At 40.9% G+C, this 17,637-nt stretch overlaps 1 protein-coding gene across 1 annotated transcript in view; it reads left to right on the top strand.

Annotated features, from left to right (window-relative positions):
• HCN4 (hyperpolarization activated cyclic nucleotide gated potassium channel 4) overlaps positions 1 to 17,637 on the top strand; it is a 125,271-nt gene that overhangs the window by 81,397 nt on the left and 26,237 nt on the right. The window contains exons 2-4 of the mRNA XM_066589945.1: positions 3,956 to 4,379; positions 4,716 to 4,877; positions 16,181 to 16,399. Of these exons, the coding sequence (XP_066446042.1) occupies positions 3,956 to 4,379; positions 4,716 to 4,877; positions 16,181 to 16,399 (805 nt within the window). The remainder of the gene's footprint in view (positions 1 to 3,955; positions 4,380 to 4,715; positions 4,878 to 16,180; positions 16,400 to 17,637) is intronic.

Here is a 17,637-nt window from a genome sequence, read left to right as displayed (position 1 = left end):
TTGCCCTGGTCCTGGAATTATATTTGTATGGATGTTGTGCTTGGACCATAACAACAGAAGGTAATTGAGGCTCTTTTCTACATGCATTATATATACCTTTCCATACTACATGAGGAAGCACTGTGCCTTTTTTGGTTTTAGAGTGCTCTTTACTACATTGTGCCCTGTTGTCCTGATCCGTGTGTTTGTAATGTCTTCTACATAAGAGAAATTACCATATGCTCCCTTCATTTCTTTAATCATAATTTTTTTCTAATGGGACTTTGCATAGCAGAATAAGATTCCTATAGATTTTTTTTTCAAATTAGAAGTAGGCCGGGCTCACACAAGTGGGTCACATTCCACATGTAGATTTCCGCAATCGAAGACCTGTATAAATCGCAGAAAGTAATTGCGAATGGTCGCGGATGCGAAGTGTGTCTCCCTCTCTTTTTACTCCCCAAGCAGTAATTCTACTTCTTCTTTTTCCTCTTCTATACTGTTTCGGGCAATTCCAACACCTGTACCCAATCTTCGTTACGTATAGACAGCTATTCTGTCGCATAGACCTCAATGGAGCCTGCCAACATGGAATCCGTGCTAAAATAGAGCTTGCTGTGTTTCTTCTGCAAGCACGTCTGAGCTAACTGGGGAAACTTCATGCCTTTCAATGCCCGCATATTACTACGTATCATCTGCATAGACGCTGATCGCAAAATCCACAATTAAAAACCTGCTCGTATGAGCATGGTCGTAAAAAGAGTGTGAAATGTGCCATATCAGACATATAAATCTTGAAAGCTCAAATTGTTTAACCTGAGCCATGAAAGGCATATACAGTATATTAGTACAGGCACTGGTGCTACTTTTCATCTGTTAATGCTGTAGATATTGGGATGACGACCTCAGCAGATGCAATCTAGAAGACAGGAATCAAGAGCAAAGGGACGTTCACCTATAGTCTGTACAAAATAAAAGAACACAAGGTACCTTCATACGGGACAATTGTTGGGCACAGCTATTCCAACAACTATCAATCCTGTGCTTTTATACAGGAGTAATAGTGGTTCAGTGAACGGAGGCGGAGTGCAGCAGAGATCTCTTCCAACCACCCACCTCCATTCACATTGAACAGGCAGTCATTCATAGACTGAATGATTCCTGTTTACACCGAGCTCACTTCAGTAAGTTGAAACAACGTGACTAGAGACTACTGAGCAATTTCTTACTTAGTGCCCTGTCGGTGGCTGTGTGCATGGTACGACTATCAACGAACATTGCACCTTAATCCTCGTCACTTGCATGTGATTTTTTTTTTCAGACTTGCTAGACAGAGCATATTATCCAAAGCTGTTATGTTTTACCTGTGTTTTTATTGTTTAATTTAATTAGTAAATTTTTTTTTGTTTTAATTGTTTTTGAATGGTTTCACATCTGCATTGGAATCTCCGTTCAAAAGTTCCATCGCAGATCTCTCTTTAAAATTCCGGACAACTGAGTGGAAACTGAGTGGACCCAATTATAGTCAATGGGTTCCATTTGGCGCTGTTCAGTTTTGTCACATGATGGACCCATTCGGCCAGGGAATTGCCCTTTTCTGCTTTCCAAATGGAGCAAGAAATTGGAATCCCTGGCGCAGATGTGAAACCACCTGTATGGGAAAACTTTGCCAGAAAATATTGGCCTTGAAAAAAGGAGCCCTAAGGTGGTTTTGCAAAAATAAGCACATCCCTAATAGAAGCACAGCCAAGGATCAGTTTGGTGGTCTGGTTCCTTAGTGTATAATGCTAGATTATTGTTAGATCAAGTAGCACAATTCAGGTTCCTCTTTCAGACATAAGAGGTTTGGCCCGAAAAACACTACTTTTTGAAGACACTAAATACCTCATTTTAAAATGGTACAAAAGGCAAACTTTAAAAAATTATTTTTGCAGCAGTCAGTAAATGTACCTGTTATATGTCCAGTAATATGATGTCTCTTGTGTCCAATAGTTCAGTGTATCAGTCTCCGGTGTCCACTGGATTAGTACACAATGTACCTCAAAAATTATCAAATTAATCATTTGGGAAACTATATTTTTATGCAGAAGCACGATATCTGCAGAAACAAGGACCACATGGGAGCTCATGACTTAGAATGCCATGGAGTCTAGTGCTAAAAAGACAGGTTGTGTCATGCTAACAAGACGGTTTCCATGCTTTATAAACAGTAGTCCCCAATTTCATCATTTACACGTAGAAAAATCTGTCTACACTCAAGCTCCATTTTTAATTAAAATGTCTTAATTAAAGAAATCAACGTTATCTGGCATCATCAGCTGCCATGTTTCTTGGGAATTGATCATCTCCCTTTTATTTCATCTTTATTAGCTTTGTTCTTTATATAAATATAAACTGTGAATGTTATTCGATGACCCAAATGCACCCTTATATAATAAAAAACTGATTTTGGCTGAAAAAAACAGACAAATATTTATCACTTACATTTGCTGTGTCATGTATACACAGGATTCTACTTTCTATATAACCATTAGTTATGAGATGTCTGAAGGCTATATTATTTATATGACTGGCATCTTTATGTGGACAGTAAGACATTGTACCTACAATTGGAAACGATTTGCGCAGAATAACTTGCCTCTGTCCTATTAAAGCAGATGTCCACTTGTGAGCTTAAAAAGTCTATGTCAGTATCCATAGGTGATGCTTGTCTGCAACTTATTTTCCTCAGTGATGACTTCTTTGTTTGCTCAGGTCATGTCATGCTTAGGGCTCTGTCCTACGAGCGTATATCGGTCCGCAGTTTTCACGGCCGACTGATATACACTGTGATCTGAGGCATTGGATTCCAATGCATCAGATCACATGGCCATATTCTTGAGACATAAAAGCGCCCAGCCAGGTCAATAGATAGTCCTGGAACTATCTGTTGGGCCAGAATACGTTGGCCGCTGCATGGGCTCCACGCTGCTAAACTCACTCCCTCTGCTCTCCTCCCCCCGAGCAGGCTCACCTCTGCTCTTCTCACTGCTGGACAGTGAGCAGGACAGGGGCGGAGCTAAGTGCCATCCTGCCCCGCCTCCTCCAGTTGCTGGCTGTTGACAAGGGGTGGAATGTGGGCAGAGCTAAGGAGGAGGCGTGATGGGATGGCACTTAGCTCCACCCCAATCCTGCCTCCTCCCATTGCAAAGAATGAGTGGGAGGAGAGCAGAAGTGAGCCTGCGATGGGAGGGGAGGGGAAAGGGGCGACAGCATGGTAGTCTCGGCATATATGCGCTAGGGTCCATGCCGTCTGAACAGGTGCACAAACATATGATTTATACACCCATTCACCAGGTTTATCTCTCCCAACGTAGGAGAGGAAATCATAAAGTAGTGACAGAGTCCCTGAGTGCAGCGCCTGGTCACTTCTGTTTTTTGGTGTAGTACTTTTCATCAATCGGTGTTTATGTCATGCAATGTGAGCACAGTAAGTAGTCCTCTTAGTACCGTGTTTGCGCTGAGTAGTCTGGGATATTTATGAGCTTTGGCTGCGCCGGACCCCAAGGATGATTAGCAGCTTCCTTTCTATATTCTTGTTGTCTAAAATATCATTCTTACAAGTATCAAAATCCTTCCTTTCCAGATCAATATAACCCCTCAGTATTATAATGTAGGCATCAAGAAAATCATATAACTATTGACCCTGCTATTATTCCTAATGCTCTGATTTCCCTTTTCTTTAATGACTCATGATATGTTGCTCTCACCCTTTTAAACTAGTGTGTCCTTCACTTGTATCTTTGCGTTGAAAGTGAAGGACACACTGGAAAGGAATACAAAGGATGATCCTCTGTGTCTGCCACAACTCTCATGAGAATGAAGATGGAAACTTACTTATAAACTGTGTATCCTGCACATATATTTAAATTCATCATCATAAAGACTTTAAGAAGATGGCCTAACTAATATATCATTTATATTCTTTCATTTACAGGTTTTACTGGGACCTCACAATGTTACTGTTGATGGTGGGGAATCTCATAATCATTCCAGTGGGCATCACTTTCTTTAAGGAGGAGAACACACCTGCTTGGATTGTGTTTAATGTCGTCTCGGACACTTTCTTCCTTGTAGATCTGGTGTTGAACTTTCGTACAGGGATTGTAGTAGAGGACAATACTGAAATTATCCTAGAGCCTCAACGTATCAAGATTCGCTATCTAAAAAGTTGGTTTCTTGTGGACTTTGTATCCTCCATTCCTGTGGACTATATATTTCTTATTGTTGAAACAAGAATTGACTCAGAGGTTTATAAGACTGCCAGAGCCTTACGAATTGTACGCTTCACTAAAGTGCTCAGCTTGCTTCGACTCCTGAGACTTTCCAGGCTTATTCGTTATATTCACCAGTGGGAGGAAGTAGGTGCAAATATTTCTACATTATTGCTTTGTTTTTCATTATTGTATTGCTACAATATAAGCTGCAGGGACTTTATCCCAAATTGCTGCAGCAGTCTTAGAAATTGCTTTTAAGAACGTAATACAAAATTGTACTGTTGAGATACTACCTTTCCAAATGACTGGCTAGAGCTTTGCTATTTTCATTGTTCCCACTGCTTTTGCATATTTGCACAACATTTTAACTGTTCTACCCACTAATTTCTTGTTTTATTCTTGTGATTAATGCTATTGCTACTCTTACGTCAATGTTCTTGATTATCTTCCTTTTAAAAATTCTTATATTTCTCCCCTCAGATCTTTCACATGACGTATGACCTGGCAAGTGCTGTGGTGCGGATTGTAAATCTAATTGGCATGATGCTACTTCTTTGCCACTGGGATGGCTGCTTGCAGTTTTTGGTGCCCATGTTACAGGAATTTCCTGATAATTGCTGGGTTTCTTTGAACCGCATGCAGGTGAGTATAATAGTAAAGTAATTGCTAAGCCTTTTTAGTGTTTTGGATTTTTTTATGATTTGCGGTTCCCTTGAAAGAATTTCTGGCAGTAACGATGGCCACAAACACGAAGCATCTGCCACTATCTGACCTGCATTCTGATATTTTAAATGATCAAAGGAGCATCCACAAATCGATATTTCCAACCATGTAAACTATTGACCTAATAGATAATGTTTTGTATTTTGAGAAATTATACATCTTTCCATTGTCTTATGGGTGCTGTCCAGGTTTTTTTAATATGACTTTTAAAGCCCAAATCAGGTGTGGATCATGAAAGAAAAGAAAGTATGAAGGTAGTTTTACTCGGGCCATAAATGCTGTGGGCATGCAGCTATGGAATATCTGCAGCAATTCTGCTGGAAGTCCATGGTGGCCAAATCCGCACCTAAATGGTGCATATTCCTCACATTTTTAATCGCGGATCAGCTGCAGAATTGCATCCTTGATTCAAGTGTTGAATTCCGCAGCATCATTTAGCAGCATAATTGGACATGCTGCAGTTTTTTAAAATCACTGCGGTTTTGTCGCGTAAAACATCCACACCATGTGAAGAAGATTTCTTAAATCTCTTCCACATGGCTTGTTCTGTAAACACCGCAGAATTCCCGCGGTGATTCTACTATTGGAAATTCTGCAGCGTTTTAATTTCAGTGTGAAAGTGGCCTAATGCTAGGGCTACATGGCAACATGTGTAAGCCGACATAGAATCTGAACCAAAAACCTATTTAATGTATTTCTAAAAGACATTACATGTGATATTCAAAACAGGAAAGCCCCAGGCATCGACTGCATACCAACCAAATTACTCAAACCAATACTGACTCCACTGCTAACGAACCTTTGTAGACAGATCTGGAAAACCAAACAATGCCAAAGGACTGGACAAGATCAGTCTTTCTCGCAATTCACAAAAAAGGTGATGCACAAGAGTGCGGCAATTTTCGGACCATCATTCTTATAACACATGCAAGCAAAATTCTGCTAAGGATCATTTAAAAATGTATGGCCTCCTTCAGTGAAGTGGAGCTCCATGATGTTCAAGCTGGGTTCCGCAGAGGGTTTGGAACCAGAGACCAAATCACAAACTTGCGTTGGGTCATGGCAAAGACGCGTTAACACCAAAAGGACATATACCTTTGCTTCACCCACTACAGCAAAGCTTTTGACTGCGTTGAATATGACAAGCTGTGGAATTGCCTAAAGCAAATGGGAATATTAGAGCATCTGGAAGAACTGATAAGATTACTTTATGGGGAACCAAGAAGCCACAGTCAAGACTGCCTTTGGTAACAATGACTGGGTTGAAATCAGGAAAGGAGTCCACCAAGGCTGCATTCTATCCTCAGCCCTGTTTAACTTGTATGCCGAAATGATCATAAGGCGATGCTATGTTGATGAATCGCTAATTGGAGTGAAAATTGGTAGAAGAAACATAAACAATCTTCAATATGCTGACGACGCAACTCTACTTGCGAAAAATGAAAAGGATCTTGAATACCTAATTTGAAGACTCAAAGAAGAAAGCGAACACATGGACAGTATCTCAATATTAAGAAAACAAAGCTGCTAACAACAGCAAACAATGTTGTATCATGCATAACAATCCACAATGAAGAAATTCAATCAGTCCAAGATTTCACTTTCCTTAGATCCAAGATCGACTGCAGGGGCGAATCAAGGCCTGACATCAAACGAAGAATCAGCCTTGGCCGTAGTGCAATGCAAGGAATGATGAAGATATGGAAGAGCAAAGTCATCAGCATTACAACAAAGATCTGAATAATCCATGCAATCATTTCCCCAATAACGACATATGCGAGAGCTGGACACCCAAGAAAGTAAACAGAAGATGAATCGAAGCCTTTGAGCTTTGGTGCTGGCAACGTATGGTGCACATACCATGGACAGAGATGGTCACAAATAAGGCAATCTTAGGCCGTGTCAGACCAAAAGTATCAGTAGAAAGCAAAATCTCCAAGAATGGCTTTCATACTTTGCTCATGTCATATGAGCCAATTCTCTGGAAACAACATTAATGCTCGGCACAGTCAGTAGGTCTAGAGGGATGCCAACAAAGACGCTGGCTAGACACAATCAAGATTGACACGAACATGACTGTGGAAAATCTGAAGGAAGCGGCTAAAGACAGGGAAGCATGGCGTATGCTGATCCACAAGGTGACCGAAAGTCGTCAACGACTGACCAAATAAATCATCATTAAGATACATTACTGTACTTCCTTCCTACACACTTTTTGGTGGTGTTTTTTGACCCTAAGAATACATTAAAAAAAGATAGCAAATCTTTAATTGTTACATATATTTTTTTAGCAATCAGTCCTTTTTTCATACAATTTTTATGCAGTTTTTTACTGCTTTTTATTTGTCCTATAGAGAAACTCAAGCATCATTGTTGGCTCGTTCGCTAATCATTCAGTTTAAACACAGATTGTTCAGTCATTCTCATTCACTGGAACAGTAAACTTAACGCCTAAACAATCCTGTAAAAAAATAAAATGAAATATTTATCTTTGTTTTTAAACTGGCTGCCCAAGTGAACAAGCAAACTGTGTCATCGTTTGTTCGCAGTGAACGAGGTTGATGAGGTAGGTTTCGCATGTCTGTGCATAGCACTGTACTTTTTGTGCATGCAGGGCCAGTTCACATGCATGTGCAATACACCCCTTCTGTGGTTTAAAAGGCGATTTAGCCTAATGTGCTCTTTGCCCCGAGGTTTTGTGCAGTGTTTCACACATCCCCTTGAGTAATTGCACACCTCTTATAGACTTCTATGGGGGACTTTGCTGTGCAATACACAGAAGGGTAGAGTAGGACCTATTTTTTTAGTGTGCACATGAAATGCACATGTAAAACATGCTCATGAGAACAAATCCATTGACATAATGGATTCTATTCTCTGCTTATTGAGCGTGTATATTTTACTCAAGCAAAAACATTCGCATATATGGTCATGTGAAGAACCCCTGAGAAATAAAAAATCTGGCTGCACATAGTTTCCACTAAAGGGGGCTTATTGCACACCCAAAGGCCGAATGCACACGACCGGCCAGTCCTGCATACAGTCCGGATGCTTTTGCTTCCGTACTGCGGATGCACTGGCCGGCGCTCCGGCGCACATCTGCTGTACAGATGTGACCGCTCCATCGCTAAGCGATGATGCGGATCCCGCGGCCTTTTCGCAATAATGATTGCTGAAGGGCTGCGGGACGGACGGCTTCCATTGACCTCAATGGAAGCTGTCCGCACGGAATCCGGCTCAATATAGAGCATGCTGCGATTTTCCCCCTGCGAGCGAAAGATCGCAATTGATTTTCGCTCATAGCCATGGAAACCCGCTTTTACATTGCATGCTATGGCAGGTATTTGCTGCAGAATCCAGATGCGTATGCCTGCTCCGGATTCCACAATGAAAATTCGGCCATGTGCATTGGGCCTAATTAGCTTACTATGATAATAATACAACCTGCAGTAATCATCTGTTCTCCCTCTAGTGACAGTTGCAGATAGCTAAAATAATATAATTTAACTGCAGTTTATGTCTATAACAGGGATTTGAAACTTTAAAACGCAGAAAATGCTATAAAAATAAATTAAGAAATTAATCGGCATGAATGATCGTCCCAACAATGACATGATGTTACCGGTGAAGATTCACTTTAAGAGGATGTAGTTACTATTTTAGGCTGGGTTCACACGGGGCAGATTTGCCGTGCGGAATTTCACCGCGGCAAATCTGCATGCGTTCGCTAATCCCGGGATTAGCCAGCCATGTGGACGAGATTTCTGAGAAATCTCGTCCACACGGGACGGCAAATCCGCTGCGGCTAAGCCGGCAGAAGCCGCCGCTGTGGCACGGATTTGCCGACCACAGCATGTCCATTTTTTTTTTCCGCTGCGGCCGCGCTCTCCTCTATGGGGGCGCCGGCCGCAGCAGAAGAGCGAGCGGCCGGGCGGCTTCAAAGCCGCCACGGGTTTTGCAGCAGCGGTTCTACCGGCGGGAAATCCCCCGGTTTTTCGCTGCGGCCAAACCGCGAGATTTCCACTGACAATCTGCCCTGTGAGAACCCAGCCATAGTTTTGCTTATACATTGAGTCCTGTGTGATGTTTGTGTAAATTAAAGTGTTCCTTGCACTACACTGAACTCCGAAGGAAACTGCAAGATAGGACCTGTGTACAAGCACTATACAGGTGAAAGAACAGAGTCATTAGAAGTACAGAGGGCTTATGAAGTATATTGCGGAAAGGCTTCTGATACTCTTCTGGTATCTTATGACATAAAAACAATCTCCATTCATACAAACTGAAGTGTTGAATCCTATTTATGTCACAAAACTGTGAATGTATTTTCTCATCACATTTTAAGCAGTGTGCAGTGTGGGTAGTATTCTAAGATCCGCATATTTACATATTGTAATAGAAGACATATTTTTGAAGTTTGCGGGAAATTCTCATTTCCATTTCAGATGTCTTCTATTCAGTCTGTCAATGTCTCCAAGGTTCTTTCAAAAGTCCTGCCAAATTAATTATAATATCTGTAAGAATCTATCACTTCCCAAGCAACATTCACTGTCTTGCTGTAGACAAATTTGTCATTATTTGCTGCAGGCTTCAGTGATCAAGGAGTAACAAAAAATATGCTTCCCTAGTAAATGCCTGGAAAGAGAGAGGAAAACATTGATCAGTTTGAAAGCATAATTTATAAAGAGAGAAGTGATGGTACCCACTTCACATGGAAGTTGTAAGGGTTTGATCAGATTTTGACATGTAACCAGATGGCAGTCAGAGAATATTTGCCGCATTTTTAGGAACTTGTCAACTACTATTTCTTCTGTACTGTGCAGTTTGATAGCCCTAAAGCTAGAAACAGAAATGTGTCAAAAGGGAATTTCTCAAACATGGAACAGCAAACTATGAAAGCATAAAATAAATACATTTCAATCCAGATCAAATATAAAGCAATTTGAAGTTCTGTCTCAGTACCTGAGACTGGCATTTTCAACTTGGCCAATCATTGTATAACCAGCCACTCTATACTCTGCTGCTGGGATGGCCAGGAGTACAGAAACAGCCAGACTGGTTGTGCTAAGCTGTTTGCAGAGCTCCCACAGAGGGGAATGGGAATTACAGAAACAACATGGCACAGCAAGCTTCATAAGGGTACGGAAACAGTATAGCTCATTGTGCCGTCTCATTAACTCCCGTTCACTTCTTTGGGAAACAGCATAGAGCAGCTTGTTCAGCTGTTTTTATACTTCTAACCCCCACGTACAACATCTTGGGTTGTGGGAGCTCTGTTTATAAGATATGTGCAGGTCCCAGAAGTGGGGCCACCATCTATCAGACTTTTAGGGCATATCCCGTTGATATGTTGTAAAAGTCTGAGAAGAGAATATCCTTTTAAGAAAAAGTTTGGATGAATGGTCTAGTAGCTGGATTGGTCAGCATCCTATCTATGCAGTATTTTACTTAGTCACCTAATGAACAGATTTGGTCTTTAATAACCGCTTCTATGCTGAAGATGTCATATTGTAAATCTAGAGTATTACACACCTTGAATGTAAAGCATTGTAGAAACCCTTTCTTGTCAGATCTATGCTTTATGGAGCTTGTATTCTCTTGCAGTAGGGTGTCAGTCATTAACATAATCTGTGCTAGCCATCTAAAAAGGCCCATTTAGACACAATGATTATCGCTCAAATTTTGCTCAAAAGCCATCTTTTGAGTGATAATTGTTGTGTCTAAACGTGCGGCCATTGTGCACTGTTCATGCACTATTCGTTCATCACTGATGTCTAGCAAGCTATAAATCACCTAAGACTGTTATGAGCACCGCACACTGATTTCCTCAGCGGGCGGTGTCGATAGCATTCTTTTAGCTGGTATCCCGCTGGGACTTCTTAGGAGGATACCAGCTGAAAGATCTGAGAACAAAGCAGCTGTTTGCATATACAAAACAGCTGCTGTTCTCGGAGCTGTCAGCGGTATCCTGCTCTGCCTGCATTTAACTCTGTAAGTAGCTAATTAGTTAGTTAAGAGTTATGCAAAGATGATTGCTCAAAACTGTCACTCAAACTGTCGTTTGAGCGATTTTCTAAGCGATCATCTGTCAGTGTAAATGGGCCCTTAACACAGAACAACTTTTCTCTTAAGAATAATCACTGATTTGAGCAAATATAAGCAATAGTTGTTTCATGTAAATATGGCCACCAACAGGGGGACAAGCGATAATTCGTACACTAGTTGCTTTGTTTCACTTCACCTAAAAATAGTCTCAGGTTGATTAATTATAGTCTCGTGTAAACAGGCAATCATTTGTCTTTCAACAACTAGTCAATAAACTTTGCAGAGAGTCGTGCACTCACATACGAACAATCGCTTTGTAAAAACACAGGAACAACATTCGTTTTTACTCTAACAACTCGCAGTAGCGACTAATTCAAGCGAATCTCCAAACTATAGTTGTCCTGTGTAAACCCACGTGTGTTCCCACACAGTCAAAACAACGCCCACTGCTGAAGCCATGCCCGGCGGTGGCAGCCAATGGATGCACAGTCTTGCAGATAACGTTGGCAAAATTGGTTTTAGCTATGTGGGAATGCAGCCTCACACATTGCAACCAGTATAACATGTGCCTATGAGGTGCTTTATACATGGATTTCAGATTGTTACTGCAGATTCTGGACCATCTCTTCATATAACACTACATTGAACTGTTCCTCTGTTATTATTCCTATCAGAGGAGTTTGGAAGCTGTTTATTCCCTTCTACCCATTGAAACCATGTAAATGCGCATCCAAGCCGAACGTAAATGAGTACTGGGGAGTCAGGTGGAATATCTGTCATCCTTACAAGATTCAGCCAATAGCTACATTATCTATAGACACCATAAGAGCCAATTCTTAAAGGGGTTGTCTCGCGGCAGCAAGTGGGGTTATACACTTCTGTATGGCCATATTAATGCACTTTGTAATATACATCGTGCATTAAATATGAGCCATACAGAAGTTATTCACTTACCTGCTCCGTTGCTGGCGTCCCCGTCTCCATGGCTCCGTCTAATTCTGATGTCTTCTGGCGTTTTTAGACGCGCTTGCGCAGTCCGTGCTTCTGCCTGGTGAATGGGGCCGCTCGTGCCGGAGAGCTGGTCACCGCGTCGTCATCGTAGCTCCGCCCCGTCACGTGTGCCGATTCCAGCCAATCAGGAGGCTGGAATCGGCAATGGACCGCACAGAGCCCATGGTGCACCATGGGAGAAAACCCGCGGTGCACCATGGGAGAAAACCGCGGTGCATCCCTGGGAAAGGACCGGCAGCCATCTTAGGGAGAAGATTTTTATAACTTCATATTTCGTCAGATCGGTGAGTAGCAAGCGGTTTAAAAACCGCTTTAAATTGCTATTTTATGCCAGGGGGGTGACAGGGGGAATGGGCTAAGGTAAAATTTTGATGTTTGCCTCGGGACAACCCCTTTAATTCATTATATTCAGTTGATACTGCCAGAAAAAAGGAAATAATTTGACCTTGCATTATTAGGATGGCACCAAAACTTGGCATTTTATACGGAAAGGTTCTGGTTGTTTGTTTTATTAGTGCTTCTTAAAAATGGGCTGAAGTATACAATAGGAGGTACATGCAAACAGTTAACTATAATAAAACAGAATTTGGTGACATCATATGTATGAAAAATGAAAATGATATTCTCTGTAATGGTACAGATATAGGGCTTACTCACACACATGTATGTTTGCTGTGTATCACGTGTGTATGTTTTACGGACTTCATACGTGGTACACAGCAACTACACATGTAACATGCCTATTTATTGCACATTTTAAACACCCATAGCCTGTAATGGGCATATTTTGCACATAATATGCATCAAAATAGGAAATGTTGCGGGTTTTTTCACGTTTGTAATACCGGTACTTGTCTGAGAAAAACTCGGTTCTGAATGGCCCAGTGTAAATCAATGGGCTTTTATCACTATGTAATATGCAGCAAGCATACGCCTGTGTGAGCGAGCCATAATTGAGAGCTCAAGCAGTCTGAACAGTGTTAAATTAACTTGGTAGGATCTTTGTTATATTCATGTGATGCTTAAAATCATGACCATCCACAATGATCTGCAACAACAGCTCCAGGTACAGGTATATGCTCACATGCAGACGTATATCTTAAGATACTGTTATCACTTTTTAAAACTCCCTCTTTGTCTGCCTGTAAAGTGGGAGAGATTGGCCTTTCTTCTGGCACTGACCATCTACATACATATACAGTACAGTGCAAAGGTTTTAGGCAGGTGTGAAAAAAAGGTGCAAAGTAAGAAAGCTTTTAAAAATAGAAGTGTTAGTAGTTTTTTGGTCAATTAACAAAATGTGAATGGCCCACAGAGAAATCTAAATCAAATCAATATTTGGCATGACGGCCCTTCGCCTTCAAAACATTATCAGTTCTTCTAGGTACACTTGCACACAGTTATTGAAGGAACTTAGCAGGGAGGTTCTTCCAAACATCTTGGAGAACTCAGCACAGATCTTCTTCAGATGTAGGCGTGCTCACATCCTTCTCTCTTCTTGTAATCCCAGACCAACTGGATGATGTCGAGATCAGGTCTCTGTGGGGCCATATCATCACTTCCAGAACTCCTTGTTCTTCTTTATGCTGCAGATAGTGCCTAATGACACTGGTTGTATGTTTCAGGTTGTTGACCTGCTGAAGAATAAATCTGGATTCAATCAGACGCCTTCTATTTTGAAAAAAATTCTTACTTTGTAGCATTTTTCCATACCTGCCTAACGCTTTTACACATTACCATGTGCATATATGTTTATATGTTGTTTAATTTCCAGCATATGTATTCAAAAGTTCAAACCGCACCTGGGGCGTCAAAAAGGTGAAATACTCACAGACCCATAAAATGTGCCATATCCTTTATTTAGTTGCACATAAGAAAAGACAACGCTTCGACTGACTTCTGCAGTCTTTTTCAAGTCACTATTATTTTATTTCCAAGACACAAACCCTTCAAGAAGCATTATTGATGATGACTATTAGTGTGACAACACTGCTGTAGGGTTGTGTATACACTGTAATGCATGTATTGTGTTATTTAGAGTGTTTTAATAGTAAATTTTGTTGGCAGTGGCTTTCCTTGAAGCGTTATATGTGCCTCTGGCAATAGGGAGGTCCAGCCATGGTAGCAATGCTTCTGAGAGGTGTGATTCATAGCCACAACATTGAGCATACACATGGTATGTTGCCAAGTGTTCCCACTGAGCTTCGTTGCAAAGTGGATAAAAGGTTAACCGTTCCTATTTAGGGCACGCAGTATGCAGGCAACAGCGCTGACTAGTAGTGTATGTTTGCAGACCCAAGCCTGAAGGAACCCATGGAAGGCTCAAGTGTGTCAAGAGGCCACGGAGCTGTGGACAGCTAAGAGGTGGGTGGTGCCACAAGGCCCCCAGATTAAGTGTCGTTAAGTAATGGCTTGAGAGAGGTCCGCTTTGTGATGATATGTAACCTCTTTAGCATAGAGGTTTCAGAAATACTAGATTGAGTGATAAGGGCCAGCCACATGTCGCTATTATGTAGAGAAGTATTGCCCCCTCTGGCTGGAGAACTGTTCCTAAATCTGTGTACCACTGTTTACCCTTGAGGGTGGAGGTTGTGTTGTAACATTCAAGTATTGCCATAACCTCATGTAAAGAGATTCTCCAGTTCAAGTAAAAGTTCAGTTAAGACCAACCTGTATGCTGTTAACTCATTTTGGGGAAGTTCCTTATTTCAATACCCACTCAGGCCGTGTATTCAAGCTTCCATGGGAAGAATCACAAGGCAAAAAAAAAAGACCAAATTTCGTCCTACTAGAGATCTAGTCCATTTAGGTGATAATCCCCTTTTTTCCATAAAGTATTCTGCCGTCTCTGTCAAGCACAACTGGTTTTCCTCTAGACTTCTGCTTTCAGTTTCTAGAACACGAAGTGGCTCTTTCAGTTTTCTGGGCAGCCGCTTACAGTTGGAGAACCCTTCTTTCGCATTTACTGTTCATTAAATCTATCTCTGTGATTGTGGAATGTGATCTTGTATCAAATGTTTATTTCTTCATCAGTGCTGTTCAGTGGCGTCTTTAAAGAGGGCAGAAATGACTCGCTTCAACTCCAACTTAGTTTTTTCTTAGAAACCAATGTAGCCAACATCTTGGAACACAATTGCATGTACACAAAGGTATAGTGTGATTCTTCACACTTGTTTTGTTTAAATCTCCGTTAAAAACACTGTAAGGCTGTATTCACACAGTACATTTTGCAGAATTGATGAGGAATCTGCATGAATTCCACTCTGATTCCACATCAAATCTGTAGTCTGTGCCATACAAACCTTTTCCACACACGGATTGGAAATCAGCGTGTGGAAGAAAAGTGACATGCCACTTTTTTATGTGATTGTTCTCAGCAAGAGAAACCAAGTAATTTTATAGATATGATAATTTTTAATGGCTAACAAAAATACATGATGTTACAGCAAGCTTTCCAACCTACTCAGGGTTCTTCTTCAGGCATAATGAAATAGATCGAAAGTGGCAAAGATATACACATATACATATGACAAGGCAGAGACATGATGTAAAGTGCAAATTAATCACATCATATCTCTGCCTTGTCATATGTATGTGTGTGTATATATATGCCTCTTTGAATCTATTTTTAATTATGCCTGAGGAAGATTCGAAAGCTCGCTATAACATCATATATTTTGGTTAGCCATTAAGAGGTATCATATCTACAAGATCACTTGGTTTTTCTTTTGCTGAGAACTATCACATTTTGCTCTACTGGCTAACACAGTACCAAACTTTTTTATTTTACTTCTTTAGGTGAAATCCGCCTGAGTGAGGCTAATCCGTTACAGATCTGCAGCAGCCAATATGCAAATCTGCAGCAGAAATCCACACATAAAGCTGGCATTCGGACCTTTAATGGTTAGATAGTGATAACACATTTAGCAAAATGCCATCAATGCATATTACGGATAAAATTATGACTGGGTTTTAGTTTAGGCCATTTACTTCAAGACACTGAAATGACTTCTGTGTCTAGTCAAGCATGAACTCATTCACTACATGACAATAGCACTATGATGAATAACACCTTTTATCTTAAGACAGCTGACGTTGCACATTCCAATTCTGTTTAGTTTGTGATGTTACAAGTGGAAAACATTTTTCTTTTCTTTCTGTTACAGAATGCCTCTTGGGGAAAGCAATATTCCTATGCTCTTTTCAAAGCCATGAGTCACATGTTGTGCATCGGGTATGGGCAGCAGGCGCCAGTGGGCATGTCAGATGTCTGGCTTACTATGCTGAGTATGATTGTTGGTGCCACTTGCTATGCCATGTTTATTGGTCATGCTACCGCACTTATCCAGTCCCTAGATTCGTCACGGCGCCAATATCAGGAAAAGGTACATGGTCTCTTTAAATGATCACTCTCTCTAAATAGTTCTCATTTACTCTATTTAAAACCCCATAAAAGCTGTCATGAACTGTTGTTTAGTGTGGAATAGGTAGATTAACTTTGAATGAAACTGTTCATATGTATTCATCTGTATTTATGTAGATATTTCCAAGAGTAATGATTGAATGCACTTAGAGTGGAGAGGAACTTTTGCATGCATCATATCATTTTATAATAACTTTGAAGTAAAAAAATTAAAATGTCGCAGATCATTGAAACAATATGCATTTTAATTACTGCACAGTGATATGTTTAGCTATTTTGCTGCCTTAGGTAGAAACTGAAATATTGTATGCAAGTTATAGTTTTAAGATACTTATACATTAATTATTCACAACACACAGCAATTTCTGCTTAAGCTTGCAGCCTCAGATTACTTTATTATAGAAATGCCCTTTTTTTTGCCCACATACTTCTTTTTAGGAGAGCAATGAATTGCCACTGACTAAAAAGGGGGTGTTCAGGTCTGAACTATTGATGATCTATCCTAAGGCTGGGTCATGAATAATTGCCAGGATCCACCACCATGGACCCCTGGCAATTAGCTGTTACCTGGCACCCTGTCAGTGTGTAGAAACCTGGAAGCTGATAGCTGCATACACATTGCAACTACCTGGGTTGGTAATGCAGGCATAGCTTCCATTGAATTTCTGAGGATAGGCCATCATTAGTCAGACCTGGAAAACTCCTTTAAAAGACAGCAGGTTTATATTTGGGTTATTAACCATTGCACTACACTCACACTCCGAGCATGCTCAGAGTGTGGAAAACATAGATACCAGGACTGTAGTACTAGGCAGTGACTGCTGTCAGCTCTCTCCGCCAGACTCCCGGCTGTCTGTACTCTGCCTCTCTCCTGACATCACTACCATCAGAGTGTTTGTGAACCTCTTGCAGCATTCCTGGCCTGACGACCCCCCTAACAGTAATTCAGGGACCATAAAACTTTCACTCCCTGATCAGTGCCTAGTCAAAAAAGTTTGTTTTCTGTTGCAGTATTCCTTTTAAGTGCAAAGCAATCCCATCCATGTCTGTGCCTTGTCGTAAGTATGTGTATCATAAGTGAGTATAAATATTCATGCCTCTTCAGATCTATTCCATTTTTAGCCTGACGAAGAGCCCGAGAGGTTCGCAAGCTCGCTATTAAATCATGTATTTTTGTTAGCCATTAAAAGGTATCATATC

The sequence above is a fragment of the Eleutherodactylus coqui genome, chromosome 2, assembly GCF_035609145.1.
Source record: "Eleutherodactylus coqui strain aEleCoq1 chromosome 2, aEleCoq1.hap1, whole genome shotgun sequence".
Classification (NCBI taxonomy): domain Eukaryota; kingdom Metazoa; phylum Chordata; class Amphibia; order Anura; family Eleutherodactylidae; genus Eleutherodactylus; species Eleutherodactylus coqui.
The sequence above is the reverse complement of the archived record's forward strand: the minus strand, read 5'-3'. Positions and strand labels throughout refer to the sequence as shown.